At 34.6% G+C, this 13,566-nt stretch overlaps 1 protein-coding gene across 1 annotated transcript in view; it reads right to left on the reverse strand.

Annotated features, from left to right (window-relative positions):
• Positions 1-604: 604 nt before the first annotated feature.
• The window catches only part of LOC145660616 (pickpocket protein 28-like), a 151,376-nt gene continuing 138,414 nt past the window's right edge, over positions 605-13,566 (reverse strand). Inside the window, exon 12 of the mRNA XM_081725891.1 lies at positions 605-2,204. Within this exon, the coding sequence (XP_081582017.1) occupies positions 2,080-2,204 (125 nt within the window). The 3' untranslated portion in view covers positions 605-2,079. The remainder of the gene's footprint in view (positions 2,205-13,566) is intronic.

The following is a 13,566-nucleotide window of genomic DNA, read 5'->3' on the forward strand; positions in this document are numbered from 1 at the left end:
AACTATGCTTACCTCGCAGTAATGTAGACTGTATATGCGCAATCATGTTTATCGCACTACAGTTCTCTCATCAGTGACTATAAACAACTTTATTCGACCCAGGTTATTACTACATTTTCCTCCCTCACTCCTGCTTAAGCCCATTCCACTTTGACCAGATGTGCCTCTTGGAGCACTTTCAAAACTTACTTTTCGGATATGACTCGTATATAATTTAGTTCATTATATTTTGAGTAACTTGAAGAAGATTGTAGAATTGATGTATGGCAATCAATACAATCATACAAGAACTGCAAGTTGAATGAAATATTATTTAATAGCAATTTACACTAAAATATTTAACATGACGCTTTAAAAGTTGTTTTACTGATATTGGAATTGGCAACTGGAAGTTTCATTCCGTTAAACGTAAGGGTTATTCAAATTATTTGGTTATTAAAACATCTTGTTCTTTCGAATATTTTATCATTGATGTTTCTGGTCTGAAGTAACGGTCAAACTCGTATGCATGACACCCTTCATTGTTTTTAATGATAATAATAATAATAATAATAATAATAATAATAATAATAATAATAATAATAATAATAATAATAACGTAGAACTGTACACATCACACGAATTTACTAGAATTCACTAGATATAAATCACAACTGGTAGACCTTGATAAGATTAGGACGCTTAGATAATTTTACAGTGTGCATTTGTTTGATTCATGTGTTAAGAACTATAAAATCTGGTTAATATATTTACGTTTTCAGGAAAAGAAAATAATCTTATTTGAACAGGATTTGGCTTTGTAGTAAATGACATGATACGAGGCGTGAAAATTATTATGGTTTGCAAGTGTTTGTTTTATAGTTTGGGTCATCAAACTTTGTGTATAGACTGTCATACCTCCGTAAAACAAATACACTGAGCTTGGGTTACTAGTCGCCCTTGACCTGCTTGTGAAAAAATATGGGGTTGTTTACTTGGTTCCTTTGTCACAGGCCATAATCTAATGTTTGGTTTGGTCTTTTTGACCGAATTATTCGATGTAGATCAAACTTGGCATAGTAGTAGAACTTTATACAAGCTTGTGAAATATTGTAATCTGGAGACTTTGGGTAGCATCATGAACGGTCAAATTTAGGGTTTTACATTTTTGGAAACAGAAGCAAAAATATCACTGAATCCTTTATTCAAACTTTGAAGGGCTATAAACCTTCGTGTACTATATACGTCTGTAAAATATTGATGTAATGAGCTTGTTATGATTTTGAAACTTAGTCAAGTCAACTTTTCTAGTAATAATAATAATAATAATAATAATAATAATAATAATAATAATAATAATAATAATAATAATAATAATAATAATAATAATAATAATAATAATAATAATAAATATTAGCTTAATAATCAACGAAGGACCATTTTTCTCTGCAATTGTGAAGCTCATACTAGTTCTTGCTTAGGAGGAGAAACTTTGCAAATATTTTCTTCTCGATAGCTACGATGTAATATTTTAAGAATAAAATTACAGTCTATTTATTATTAGAAACTTTTGTAAAGAGATAAAGGGTCTAGTTCCATAAATCCTGAAAGTAATGTTCACTGCTACATGGAAATGAAATTTATTTGTAAGAATTACCAGAGAAATTAAGTAATTTTTATATTCTAGAAAATGACCAAATATACCTCTGCTCTGAATTCTATAAATTACTTCGTCTAATCCAAAATGTGTGTGTAAAAATTATTATGGAAGTATCTTAGGATTCTGAAACTACAATAGGATCCATTGTTTTAGATGCATGAAGCTCTACACGATCATTTTCCCCTGTATCTGAAAATTATAAGTTAATACTTAGGTAATTCTTGCACCGTACGTAGTAATATTTTCAGATATCGTATATAATGGCTATTTCCATTGTCGTCATTATTTTAGCTCCTGTATATCATCTTATAACAAATGACATTAAAAATAACTTATGTTAGCTGCATTACCAACAAGAAATTTACAAAAGACATTAAGTGAAACACATATCATTTGTGATATGTCATCTTCGTTTGTCCAAAAACACATGACATTTGCTTTTATCTTCTCCATTTTCTAATTTTGTTTACATTACAAATTACTTTAATTAATATGAAGTATATGATCTCCATAAGGCTGACAATGCTGAATCCAAGACATAAACCAAGGATACCTCCACAATTAGCTGAAAAATAATAATAAAACTGTTATAATTTTCTCAATTTTTTGGATACTTGCTACGTAATAATACACTACAATCATTAATTTCTAAACTTAAAATTATTGAAACGAATTTGAATCTGTTCATAGACCTTTTCCTAGTTAGATATTTTCAAATATTCTCTCGGAAAAGTTACAAGAATTCGAATTTTTGAGTCTTCAATTTAGAAGTTGTTTGAATAAGTATATAGATAGATAGATAGATAGATAGATAGATAGATATAGATACATAGAGAGGAAGTTGTCAGGCATCCCTCGCAGGTTATTTGAACAAACTTACTTAATTTAGATGAAACGCTGTAAGTAAAGGCAAAATTTCAGATGAAAGTCCACACGGTATTGAGTATAAATGAAGAACATATTTTTATGTCCGTCACCTCAACCGGTGGGTAACAACTGCAGCATAGCTGAGCAGTTTCCACTTCATCATTGTGTACAGGACAGACATAAGCTTAGGTAATAGTGTGTGCCCATTACCAACTTTAGCAGCGAGTAACTTACAACTCCTATCAAATACCTCACCCATAGCATCTGACTTGCATCAATCGGGCCGAGAACTGCATAACGAGCAACACAGTTAATCCATTTCTGATGCGGAAAAGCTTCAACCGATTCTTAGGTAATTATATCAAAGAAAAAATAATTAAAATCTTGGAGAAAGTTATACAGAGAACAATCTTTAATTCTTCAAATTTTTATTCGGTTTAATTATTCAAATGCATTTGAGTAGGTTTCATGCGCAGCGACATGATCCGATTTCATATCACGAGCGTACGGTTGAAAATAACGAATCATCAGATGAAGAGATAGCAATGGCAGCGCAACAAAAACCGCGGAATCCCATTTCCTCAATTATTTGCGTAGATCATTAAATCGAACATCCTAATCTGAATATTTCCTAACCAGATTTGTAAACAACTCTACTGAAAAACAAAAACTAATGGCAGCTGAGAGCTCATATTATAAAGACGGGTATAGAAATCAGAACCATTAAATATTGACCATTTATTGTTATAAAAGCTCTTACTATATTGGCAACTAAAGGCAAATATCCCTCGGGTAGGTTAAGAAAGACATTATTCAATCGACGCGCAAAATAATTCTCTATCAAGGGATATAAAAGTTAATTTGGTTTAAATATCTAATGGCTTATGAACAATCAAACAGGCATGATTATTGGCATTCGTATTTCATAAATAGCATAACTCGTTTGTCCTGAAAAGATATACAAGGGATATTTTATTCTTGGGGATGACGTTTTTGGCGATTTTCTCAGAAAGTACTCAGACGCTTTTGCTCATAGTTCACATACAATTATTTCCTTAATAATTCTAATATATGACACAAGTTATTTCTAATAGAAATATAACCAATGGGTACTTTACTTTTGGACGTAAGTTGCTTCGAACAAAGTTTTCCAAAACCCATTATTTTATTCGCATTTCCCAAATAAATGTTTCAGTAATAGCTGCAGCCTAACACGAGTCAGTTTAAGAAATTCGAGCGAGAAAATTCAGTGCGTTTCATCCGTACCCATTCTTAAATATATTTTTAAATCACAATTTTCCTAACAAAATCGAAACTTGTTTTTAAATGTGCCTCGTTGTGGCCAAATGGTTCAAGTGCATTGGTTCTGGATTTAATTCCCTGTGAGAGCTAGTGTATTTTTATCCAACGTTAAGGTATAGGTAATAAGTAAGTGCAAAGAGAAAAGTGTTTAAACAAGCTTAACCAAGCTAATGAATAATACAAAGAAATAATACGATATTACGAAGTTACAGAAGAAACGTTGTGAATATTAGATATTTGTGTGTGAAATGTCCAACAGGTGACTGTCAACTCCAAAGGTAAGAAAGTGAAACATCCAATACCAGGTTAATCAGTGGTCTCTAGGTAAAGCTATCCTACTAGGAAGTGATTGAGATACCAAAAAATGTTGTAATCGTTGGGAGACATGTTAGGAGAATACAGTGGGTGAGAGAGTTTAATGTTGAAACTCATGAATAGTCTGCACCTTCATTGAGTATTGAAGTGCGTAGGCCTATGTAGGTTTGCATTTAAATGAGCATTAATACACAATATCTGTTGAACATTACTGGGGGCTTGCAGAAGGTTTGCAGTGCATTTCACGGGGTTCGATATTGTAACGATCCTAGCGAACTCCTGAGCCTTCCTCACTGTACACTATAAGTTAAATTCGTGCTTAATTAAAATTCTATTTGTTTAAATTTAACACTGTTAACCGTTATCACCTGTACACTATGAGCAACAATCCGCCAGTAATTATTTATTTTTGCCCTGTTTTACCGCCATAAATGTCTTTGTCTATGGTTTTGCATATACGTAGCGTGGACATTAAATTTTGTCTTCTGCGCCATATGAATCTAATTACAAACACATCTATAACACGAACACAACAAACTTGGAATATATAGTTTGTATATGGAAAATCATACACGAGGCGCTGCACGGGAGAACCGTGTGCATACATATGGCAGTCAACTTCCTAAGAAATTAATAATAATAATAATAATAATAATAATAATAATAATAATAATAATAATAATAATAATAATAATAATAATAATAATAATAATAAACAGAAAACGAAACAGTTATTTACTTAATTTATTTATTTAAGCATGGAAGTGCAATGGACTTATATAGAGCATTTATAATTTACATATATATCATACCAAACTGGTTAAATTACAATCTTGCATTTGAAAATACCTAATTATTTGACATCGTATGCTAAGTATATAGTTTACGTTGATCAGCTGATATGTCCTGACTATGACCTTTCCAAGATTACGAAATTAAGATATTATATCGCTTGATGGAATTTGAATATAACTACCCACATCTTATTTGGGTGAAAACTAAATATTGGGATGATTTAAAATAAGTTAAAACGAGTTGAAGTAAGTGGAAATAAGTTGAAGTAAATTGAAATAAAAAAAAGTCGAGAAACAAGTCATGACTTTGATTTGAGATTCGTGGGAAGTATGAAAGAAACATAGAATGATCTAAAGGAGTTAAGTAAACCTACTGCCTGACTGCTAACTATTTCTAATTATTGAAATTATTAACTGAGAATGGGGTATAAGTACACTAAATATGCAATTCGACATTTACCTAACTAACAAGAATACACCATTAAATACATAAAATCAATGAGTGTAGCATTACTATTTGATTATGCATAAAGGCTATAGATATATATACATATTCACACAAGTAGAAAATCAATAGACACAAACATATATAGATATGTATAAAAATCATAATTAAAGACATGCATACATACATAAAAAATCAAATAACATATGAATATTAATAGTAAATGCAAAGACTTCTCTCGAGATTGTTAACATGAATATATTGAGTTTTCGTGATTTTCTCTCCGTATCATCAATAAGATTGGTATATGGCCGTATATTTTCATTTATTTGTCTAGTCTATTTATTGATTTTAGAAAGGCTTACGACTCGGTTAGGAGAGAAACATTATACAACGTTCTTACAGAGCTTGGAATACCGAGAAAGCTAATTAGATTAATTAAGATATGTTTAAGTGAATCCCAAAGTAAAGTCCGGGTAGGAAAATTTTTGTCCACGAGCTTCCACGTCGAAAATGGCCTGAAACAAGGAGATGCGTTGTCGCCATTATTATTTAACTTTGTGCTGGAATACGCCATAAGGAAAATCAAAGATAGCAACCAGGGCCTAGAGTTGAACGGCATTCACCAGGTTATGGCATATGCTGATGATGTAAATTTAATAGGGGATGATAGGAGAACAGTAGAAATAAATGCAGAGATATTATTAAACGCTTGCAGGGACATGGGTTTAGAAGTAAATGCAGAGAAAACTAAATACATGGAAGTGCGTCGGGACCGTAATACGGCAAATTGTGGAGGCGTTAAAATATTAAATAATACTTTTGATAAAGTGGATACTTTCAAATATTTAGGATCAATATTAACAGACGAAAATCATATTCACGAAGAAATTAAATGTCGACTAAAAGCAGGGAATTCGTGTTACTATTCGGTTCAAAATCTCTTGTCGTCGCGAATTCTGTCAAAGAATTTGAAGCTTAAAATATACGAAACGATAATCATGTCTGTTGTTCTGTATGGTTGCGAAACATGGTCACTTACTCTGAGGGAAGAACATAGACTGAAAGTATTTGAGAACAGGATCCTGAGACGAATATTTGGACCCAAGAGGAACGAAAATGGGGAATGGCGGAAGCTTCATAACGAGGAACTACATAGTTTATACGGTTTACCCAACATTGTTAGGGTCGTCAAGTCTAGGAGGCTTAGGTGGGCAGGTCATGTAGTCATGGAAGAAAGTAGAAACGCTTTCAAAGTCTTGACTGGTAGACCCATAGGAAAACGATCATTAAGAAGACCTAGGCGCAGATGGGAGGATAATATTAAGATGGATCTCGCAGAGATAGGAATACAAAGTAGAAACTGGATCCAATTAGCTAAGGATAGAAGTCAGTGGAGGGCTTTTGTGAACGCGGCACTGAACCTCCGGGTTCCATAGGCCATAGAGTTAGTTAGTTAGTTAGTTAGTTAGTCTATGCGCATAAACTTCTGATCGCTCGATTGTTAGAGGATCAGAATAACGTAATAATTGCGGCTTTACTTAGCCTACTTCGTGTTTTTCCATCTGTCTTCTATCTGACTGAAATAATGTCGGTTCCGCTTTATTTACGGATTACGTATGTCTAACCAAGAAAATGATAAATAGCGAGACAAGTCGCATATATTGTAATCACTAATTAATCTCTTAGCTCTCTTACATAACATACTTTTGCTGAGATATTACAGTATTATTTATTAGAGTTTTACTAGCACATGGATCGAAATAGACTCATTTAGTCCGTTAACTTCATATGCAAAATGACTTTACAAACCCAATAATTTTTGGACAATTGGAGCAATGTCTTGAATATATTTTCTAGGAATACCTATTACGCCTTGTTCTAAATTATCTTAAATTTCTAATATTGCATGTCCATAGCGCAGATGATGCACTTTCACTTCATACAAACTTCAATATGGTAAAGTACATACTTCTTTCATGTCAAATTTCACCGTTCGAGTCGTTAAAGGTCTACAACCTGTTATTTGATCTACATTTAAATTAACTTTCTTGATATATTATTTAAAAAATCCTAAGTGACAGTTAGAATAATGACATAAACTACTATCTCTTTAATAAAAACAACGACATATTCACTGAAGTCACAGAATATATATATATAGAGAGAGATATAAGTTCCATTGTAAAAAGTCTCTCTATTTTCAATAAGCCTTGCTCAAAAAAAAAAAAAAAAAAAAAAGAATTCTAATGTTTAGTAATTATAGTTCAAGTTGGAAAATCTTTTCTCCACGCGGTGTAAATGCGTTTACAGTTTTCAAATAGTTCCAACTTTTATATCGCGAGCGTCTTGCATTTTATTCAATGCCGAAAATTTCCCTTTTAGCATCAACAAAAAATAATTTGGATGGGTCCTACCTTTCGCCGTCCACACTGCTCTCACCACTTTCGTAGTCACCATTGAGCTGACCACACACATACAGATATCCCTGCGTTTCTTGGCTTCCTTCTTCCGTGAGAAGTGTCCTGGATCCGGAGTTCCTCTCTTCGATTCCTGCTGCGTCCTCCTCTTAAACTGCAAGGGGCGTCGCTCTTGGACGTTTCCTGGTCCATCAAAGTGGGGCTTCTGTTGGTCAATTTCTGTTGGTTACCTTCACTCTTAACAACACTCAGAAACGTGACACTGCACCAACATCACTCTATGTGTCAGAAGTATAGTGTTACACGGATAAATAGTATTTATTGTTTTTAAGTATTGTTGATAGTACTTCAAAACTGATTATGTATTATTGAAACTAGTCCAAGTGCTTTCGGTGCGTATGTAGGTCATCCTAATTGTCTGTAATAGCTCGTGAATATGTTTATAAGTACGAAATTCTGTCACTCAAAAAAAAAATGTTTGTAAGCGTTTCGCGATATATATATTAACAGCTTTAAAAGTTTATATATATATATAAAGAGGATCAAAGTGTAAGTTCCGATGCCTAAGAAAAATTGCAAGTTCGCACCCTCGGCTTCGGTGAGTTTAGCCGCACATTACTCTCGGTTGATTAACTTTTAATTATCAATGTAGTGTGTGTGTAAGTTCCGGGTGTATTTTTGTGTTGTGGTGATCTGATGTTTCCCGGGGATGTACTTGTATACGACTGACCTTGAGATTTGAATTTTTAACTTGTCGATCTTTGAGGATACGCCTCTAACGGTGTCTTCGATTTCGTCTCTGATCTCTTATTCGTTAAGTTATTTCGATGTCCTAATTTTGATTCTCTTGGTCTCCGCCTATTTACGGTGTTCGAACGTCGTCTCTCCAACGTACGTGACTTTTTTTTTAAATTTCACATATTATATCTAAAATTTTTATAGGGGTTGATTCGGCGCCTATTAGTCTCGTGCGTGCTTTTGAACCAAATTACAGACCTGTGTAAAATTTTATCTTGGTACTGCGTGGCGACATATGGTCTATGCTGTGATTTTGACAAATTCACAGAGATTATTTTCCACTTGGATTCTATTCAATGTGTTCAGACTTCATTATTTTTCTCAATTTCACAAAATGATGCTAAAAGCTGTTTTGTTTTCCTTTCTTGGGCTCACGCAGGGTCCTCTGTTGTGTGTGGTCTTCTACGTATGTGGCTTAGGCAGCGCTATTAAGAGACAATAGAAGGGTCTTTTCAACTGTCCTCGCCGCACCGACAGGTATACAGAAAAAAAGAAAACATCTTACTCTCGGATAGTAAAGGAAAATAAAGAATGTTCTTTGCTTCTTTGAACACACAAAAATGAAAATGAAAATGATATTCACTAACGTTTATAATTATATGCAAAATTGAATTAAAAAGATTTATTTAAAAATTAAATAAAAATGGTACTGATGCAACTGTCACAGACTTAAGATATTTTCCTCTCTCTCTCTTTGAAGGCAACAACTCTTAGGGTGCCAAGACGTAGAAAAGGACTTGTGGCACTCACGACTATAGGGTGGTGTGTGGTTGGTACATCGGGATCCTTAGTTGCTAGTTCCAGCTTTCTACACCGGATGCAGTTATTCCCCGTAGAAAATACAAAAAAATATACCTTTCTATTACTATTAAAGTAAATAATTACACTCATTCCCTCAATGTGATACTTGTTTGTTTAACTGTATATAGACAGCTGATCTGTGAAAGAATCGTTGATAATAATAAATAAAATAAACTTGACAGATATTCTTGTAAATAATAGGTAAAAGTTTGCGTCACATTGTTCATTTTGCTGGGCACGCCAGTGTGCCGTGGTATCCGGTTGTGGCACACCGGAATAGAGGGTATAGCTTTCTAATTTTTCCCAGTTATTTTAACTGCTTCAATTGAAATGAATCTATAATAATAAGAGAGTGAATTTAGTCTTCTTACCCTTCGATTTAGCAATAAGGTCCGATAGAAGTGTATATATAATTAATAATAATACTCAGAATTTTATAGAGTAGTTTGTTTTATTCGAAATGACATACTTCCTGCAACTGTTTAGGTTGGAATTATTTGAAATCAAATCTTTAAGTTTTACGACCCACGGTTATACCGGCTAGGTTAAAGGAGACGATAATGATGAGAAATGAATAAAATGATGGAATGAAGAAAGTGGGAGAAAACGGGAGAACACCGAGAGAACCCATGCACATGGTGTTTGTACATCACAAAATTCACTCGGTGCGAGCTGGGATCGAACCAAGGATCCCATGCACCAACGGTGAACACTTTATCACTGAGCCACCTCGGCCCCTCTGAAATTATTTATAGGAGAGAGTGACTACTTTATGAAAACTTGATATCGGACACATTTGTTTAAAAATGCCAGCTTTTTGTGAAATATTGCTTAATATTCAGGAAAATTTAAGTCAATAATAATAATAATAATAATAATAATAATAATAATAATAATAATAATAATAATAATAATAATCTTAAAAACTCTCTGGACCTAGTGAATTGGCACAATTCCACGAATTAAATAGAATTTGTTTACTTCTCATGGAAATGTAGAAGGAATTAATCCCTGTTGCTTTCAATATACGAAGAAAGTGTCCAACTGTCAAATGATATGCTACATAAAATGCCTTATGCAACATAGTATAGTATAGAGTCATCATTTCTAGGTTGTCTAAAGAACACTTTTGTTTTAGAAAGAAAGGAAGAAAATAGAAACTGCTTAGTTTTAACCTAGTAGAAAGTTTGCAGATTGAAGGGAAAATGAAAACAGTTGTTGGATATTAAATGTAGTTCGGATAAATGGAGTAAGACATCGTAGTTTATTGTTTGAAATATACTGGGAGTGACCAAGCCATTACCTATGGAAATATCGAAAGAGATACGTTAATGGTGTTAGCTGCAAACTGTTGTAGAAATGAAAAATTTAAGGAAATCTCTAAAACTCTGAAATCACAGATCCAAATGACCGACTGTTAAGTAAAACTGCTAAATCTGATTAAAGCAAAAAAAAAAGTATTAATGACCTGTGTTACAATTTCAGACATATCATAATCATGCAAAAACTACGATAGAAGTAAATTATGAATAAAGGTGAATTTACAGTTCTGGAATACCAACAAATGATTTTGCTACATGTAAATTTTGGGAAAACTTTTTTTATAAGGCTTTAGATTTATTTATTGATTTGTTTGTCTATTACCTTCCCCATGCCGTAAACGTCGCCAATACCTAGTGGCCCACTTGCCGGTCGTCGATATAGCGACGCGTCGAAGTATTGTCGCTAGTGTGCCACTAGTGGCAGGAATTCGTCGAGTCAAAGCAGATATCTAGAATCAGGGGGTATTGAAGTTACCACCGCGTAACAGCGAGTACTTCATTTTTTTATCCGCGCTCCTTTGATTTGCCACGGAGAATCGCAAAGAAACCAACAGGAACTATTGCCAGTCATTTGCATGAAGTTATTATTATAAATTATTTTTCCCTGACGAATTTTTAATATAAGGACAATACTTGAGCTCCGGGGATCAGGAGTAACTCCTGCCTTTACATCATGAAGTGAAAAATCTTGAGATGGGTGCGTATAATTGTATGAATTTAAATGGCAAATGTCGCCGATCCATAGCAAGTGAATATGGGAAAACTATGAAAAAAGTAAATATACGCTTGCCATTTTGTTATAAAATTATATGGCGAGTGCATTTGATCTGATTCCAAACAGTTATCGTCAAATATACACGGTTAAAGGAGCACTCTGATTAGAAATATTAAAAAGACGTCCACGATTATCACTCTACAATCTGTGTCCTCATAATCGCCTCTGTGGCGAATTCGGAAGTACACACATCTAGTAAACTCTAAGGTTGGTGGTTCGTACCCAGCTCAGGGCACCTTTTTACTTTTTTGAAATTGTTTTTAGATTCAGCTTAATGAAAACAACTTACGCAAATAGGCGATTTAACGTATTTGAGAGGAATAATTTTGTGGTTCGTTGGCGTTCCGACGCTTCTCTGCCGCTGATGGTCAAAATGGAAGTGGGACCACCGCCGATCGTCCTGCAGGACCGCCAATTTTTGGGGACATGTCGCTAGTTGTCTAACGGTGGTCCACCGACGCTTACAGCATGGGGCCGTCCCCTCACAAGTGAGGCAGATTGTAATCGACTAAGAGTGTTTTGCAAAAATGGGGAACATCTTCCGACTTCGACTTCTGAATAATCCGTTTAGGATCAAGTCGAATTAAGGCTGCCCCACGGGAAGATAGAACAAATAAGGCAATCGTTCGAAGCACTACGCTCGACGGGAAGCGGTCAAAACCCTCACAGCCAAAACACCCACACTCAAGAAATGTCAAAACGCCCACACAAACGGTCATAAACCCCACACAAATGGACAAATCTCCCAAATACACGAACGGTCATAACCGCCACACTCAAGAAATGTCGAAACGCCCACACGATCGGTCATAAGCCCCACACAAATGGACAAATCTCCCAAATACACGAACGGTCATAATCCCCACAGCCAAAACCCCCACACTGGTAATCGGTCATAACCTCCAACGGCCATAACTCCCACACAAATGGAGAAAACAGCCACTTATAGCAACGGTCAAAATCCCCACATAAATGGACAAAACTCCCACACAAATGGACAAAACTCCCACATGCAGAAATTGTCACAACTGCCACACAAATTGACAAAACCCCCACACAATTGACAAATCTCCCACATTGAAATGATCCTGGTTGTATGTCTTGCCCTTGTACTTTTTAGTAACATTTTTTAATCCACTTAAACTGATGTTGCAACTATTCTTCATGCACTGTTTTCTAATGACAGAAACACTAAAGTGGGCGTCATAAAGAGCCGCAACAAAGACGTGGAATCACGATCATTTCAGAGTATGGGGGATTTGTCCGATTGTGTCGGGGTTTTGTCCATTTGTGGGGCAGTTGTGACAATTTCTGCATGTGGGAGTTTTGACCATTTGTGTGGGGGTTTTGTCCATTTATGTGGGGATTATGACTGTTGCTATATGTGGCTGTTTTGTCCATTTGTGTGGGAGTTTTGACCGATTTTGTGGGCGTTTTGACATTGCTTGAGTGTGGGGGTTTTGGCTGTGGGGGTTTTGAACGTTCGTGCGTTTGGGAGATTTGTCCATTTGTGTGGGGGTTATGACCGATCGTGTGGGCGTTTTGACATTTCTTGAGTGTGGGGGTTTTGGCTATGGGGGTTTTGACCTAGACCCCGCTCGACACCCTCCGTCTCATTCAAGACTTAGATTCTTCAGGAAAAGTAACAAGTTTATTACTTATAATTTATTCTTTGAGTCAAAGTATTTTGCAATAAACCATTGTTTTGTCAGATATTTTTACGATCGTATACTATTACGTTTGAAAATTGTACTCATAATATAATTTTATCTAATAGAGGAAGGTAAGTTAGTATTCAACACTTCTGTCAATTTTAAGCACTTCAAAGATTTTTCGTAATTTAGTAGCATCCCAGATTTGCACTTTTGAAATATGGTAACTCTATCTATACCTTAACGTGGGAATCGGTTTCGGACCATGCACTTAAGCGACTTTACCCCAAGATGCACATAGGAATTTTTCTTTCGATTTCCTTAGAAATATTGCGAATGGTATGACTTTTGAAACTATGTTTAAAAAAGAATACACATCGACACAATAAGATGATAATGTGATACCTAGGAAATACATTGAATTGTTTTTAATTTG

The sequence above is a fragment of the Thermobia domestica genome, chromosome 9 (genome assembly GCF_964235325.1).
Source record: "Thermobia domestica chromosome 9, izTheDome1.hap1.1, whole genome shotgun sequence".
NCBI classification, from domain to species: Eukaryota; Metazoa; Arthropoda; class Insecta; order Zygentoma; family Lepismatidae; genus Thermobia; species Thermobia domestica.